The 3,091-nt window shown below is 37.1% G+C and overlaps 1 protein-coding gene across 1 annotated transcript; it reads left to right on the top strand.

Annotated features, from left to right (window-relative positions):
- Nucleotides 1-301: 301 nt before the first annotated feature.
- LOC113757024 lies at nt 302-2,749 on the top strand (the record flags this gene model as incomplete). Its single annotated transcript, XM_027300441.1, has 3 exons — nt 302-386; nt 1,639-2,396; nt 2,504-2,749. Coding segments are annotated over exons 2-3 (997 nt in total), but the record flags the coding sequence as incomplete, so codon positions are not given.
- Between the last annotated feature and the right edge of the window lie 342 nt (nt 2,750-3,091).

Below are 3,091 nucleotides of genomic sequence, written 5' to 3'. Positions count from 1 at the left end.
TCATATCCTCGTAAATACTATTGTTCAGCTAAGGCAAGTGATTGTTTTTCTGACACTTGACAGAGTCATTCACAAGATCGATTCACTTTCATATCGGGAGCAAAACTCCATCAGGAAAGTGCTTTACCGACCGTAAAGATTAGGTTGATCCAACTCAATTAACAAGTCATAATCCCCAGGATTAAAAGCCATTTGACCCTACAAAAAGCCCAATCCAGAAAAAGGAGAAGGAGCCCAACATATTACCATAAACTTTAGGCGGTGGGCGAGGGGCCTTGTGGCAGACGGCTTGTAAAAACATGTCAGCCCGAGGAAGGGGAAATTTAGGAATTCAAAGCTGCAATAGAAATCAGCGTTTTTTCCGCACTCAACCGCTTCTGCAAGAGGTATCTTCAGATCTATCTATTGTCTTCCATCGATTCAAACTAGGAATCGAAGCACTCGATATGTATGCAAGTGATATAAAAAAAAAATTATTTGGCTGTGAACTTTCATTATTTGACAACAAAATTTAGTAGTCGTAAATTAAAAGAGTTAATACAACAAAATATCATGAAAATCAAACAAAAAATTTAAATCAAACAATTATCTGTAATCATTTGTGTTTTAAACATGTATTTCATTGGTTATGTATGTTGCTGGTTGAGTTGAAGTGATTGGTGGTGAAGAGTTAAAAAAAAATCTAAAAAAGTGAAAACAATGAGTTTGTTTGGAAATGAGTTTATTTAGATGATTTATTTGAGATAATTACTGAAGCACTTTTAGCACTTTTTGTGATGCGATGTATGTGAGATAAAAAGGTGATTAGGAAGATAAAAGTTGATTGAAATTGGTGAAGTAAATTTTTTTATTTCAATCTAATCCAAACACACCCAATTTGCTTCCGCTTTAGCTTTATTATTGTAAAGATATCTGCTAACAAACTTCTGATATTCCTGTTTGTTATTTCGTTGTGCATAGTTTTTTTTTTTCGTTTTATTTGAGCTCTTCCGGCTAAAGGCATCTCCCTTTTTTTCCTTCTGTTCTATTATTATCTGATATTTTTATTTTTAATTTTGTGAAATTTTAACTTGGTTACGGAGGAGATCAGAGAGCGAATTTGATATTGTTGGTTACACCCTTTTTCGTTATTTTACTTCTGATATTCCTGTTTGCTATTTCGTTGACGCATAGGGTTGTTGCAGTTTTATTTTCTCGTTTATTTGTGCTTTTACAGCTTAAGTATTCTCCTTTGTTTGCTTTTCTATTTTCTGGTATTTTACTCTTTTTTTTTTCAATCTTTTGTGGAAATCTGAGTTAATTTCTTTAGGAGATGAGAGAGCGAATATAATATAGTTGTTTATTCCTTTTGTTTGTTCTTTCGTTGACAGTTACTCTTGCATTTTGCCTTTGTCCCTTTGTCGAGCTCTTTCAAGCAAAGTAGATTTCTTTTTTCTTTTTTGGTGGTTATTTTTATGTAATTTTTCATTTTGAAATCTAATCTGGTCTGATGGAGTGGATGAATAAGCAATTGTTTAATGGTTACTCTTTTTTTTCCCTCCATTTGATAGTTTTCGTTGCAGTTTTATGTTCTTTTTCTATGCATAGCTTGTTGAGTTGAAGATGATATATCAATGAATATGTATATTATTTTGTCAGGCTAAACATGAGTGTACAAGAAGCTGATATGCTATCTTCCCAACCCATACCAAAGAGGCAAAAATTCGAACCTGACAAGCATCTCTTCGTTTGTTTCATGCCCGTTGTATTTCCTCTCAATCCAATGTGGTATGCTGTGAAGTCTGTTTCATTATCGCATTTGTCTGGCGGTTCATCTGAGCACGACAATCGGCTCCAAGATGTGGTTGAATGGAGTGACGCGACCTTACCTTATGCTATGGGCTTTTGTTGTGCAGACGGTATTCTCTATGGTGTTGGTGGTGAAATTTTTGGCGAGGACAGTATTGACCAAAATTCTTTGGTCCGAGAGTTGAGGTTCACGCATCTCCCTCTTGGAGGAAAAAGTTATCTGCATTCTGGTATAAGAAGCTCAATGAAATGGGGGAAGATTTTGCCCATTGTAGTAGAAATTGGTGGTCTTATCTATGCCCTCTCTCGGCCCCCAATCTTAGATTATGGACGACGTGAAACAGTCTTTGAGGTTTATGATCCTTCAAAAAATGAATGGACTGGTCTAGATGGCCCCCCTTTCTTGAGTCCATTTACTTTTGGTGCTTTCCCTTATTCATACGTGGTTATTGATAATAAATTATGTGTTTCAAATGAGGCTGGCTCGTGTGCTTTTGACACTGAAAATTGGACATGGGAAGCTTGCGATTTATTTGCTGGTTTCTATGATAGTGATATTATGAGCTCTGAAGAAAGGTACTTTTTCATGGAAAGCCAGAAGATTATAAGTACTTTGTAGGTGGTGATATTGGTCCTCCATTTCCATTTGTTGAAGATGCCATCTTCTACGACGGTTTCTTGTTGTGCAACGTGCCTTATTTCACCCCCCCTGTAGTCGCTCTTGAGATTGTTCGTGGGAAAGTTGCCAGAAGGCTGACCTTGTTGAACGGCATACGGCCCCGTGCTAATTCTCATTTTGTTGATCTAGGAGGAGGTGACTTTTGTCTTGTTTCCCAAGCAGATGAACGGGACGAATGCCCTGAAGAGCTGACAGTTGTCAAGTTTAAGGTTTGGAAAGGTGAAGATGGAGGCTTGGGATGTGTAGATGTGATGGAATCCACTCTTAAATTTAGTGCCCCAGGTCTGTGCGAGACCATCTATGTGTTCGCAATGTGAGACAGAAAAAGTTTTTTAAGACTTGGGTGAACCTATTTAGCTACAGTCATCGCAATTAAGGTTGATATTCAGAGCATATGCAGCTGAGGATTTGAAAATCTTTGGAGCATTCATGTGTCCTTTTTGTCTCTGTGTCTGTTAGCAACGAAATGCTGGCGTCCGTGCACAAATTTTATCGCTTCTATGCCCGTAAAGGGGGATTATCTGTAGTGAACTTCTTGATGTTTATTACTAATTATTGGGTTTTATTGATATCAGCTTAATGTTCTTCCTGCATTAACCAATGCCTTGACGTCAATAATCTGGT

The sequence above is a fragment of the Coffea eugenioides genome, unplaced genomic scaffold (assembly GCF_003713205.1).
Source record: "Coffea eugenioides isolate CCC68of unplaced genomic scaffold, Ceug_1.0 ScVebR1_2628;HRSCAF=3692, whole genome shotgun sequence".
NCBI classification, from domain to species: Eukaryota; Viridiplantae; Streptophyta; class Magnoliopsida; order Gentianales; family Rubiaceae; genus Coffea; species Coffea eugenioides.
This window is presented reverse-complemented; position numbering and strand designations above follow the sequence as displayed.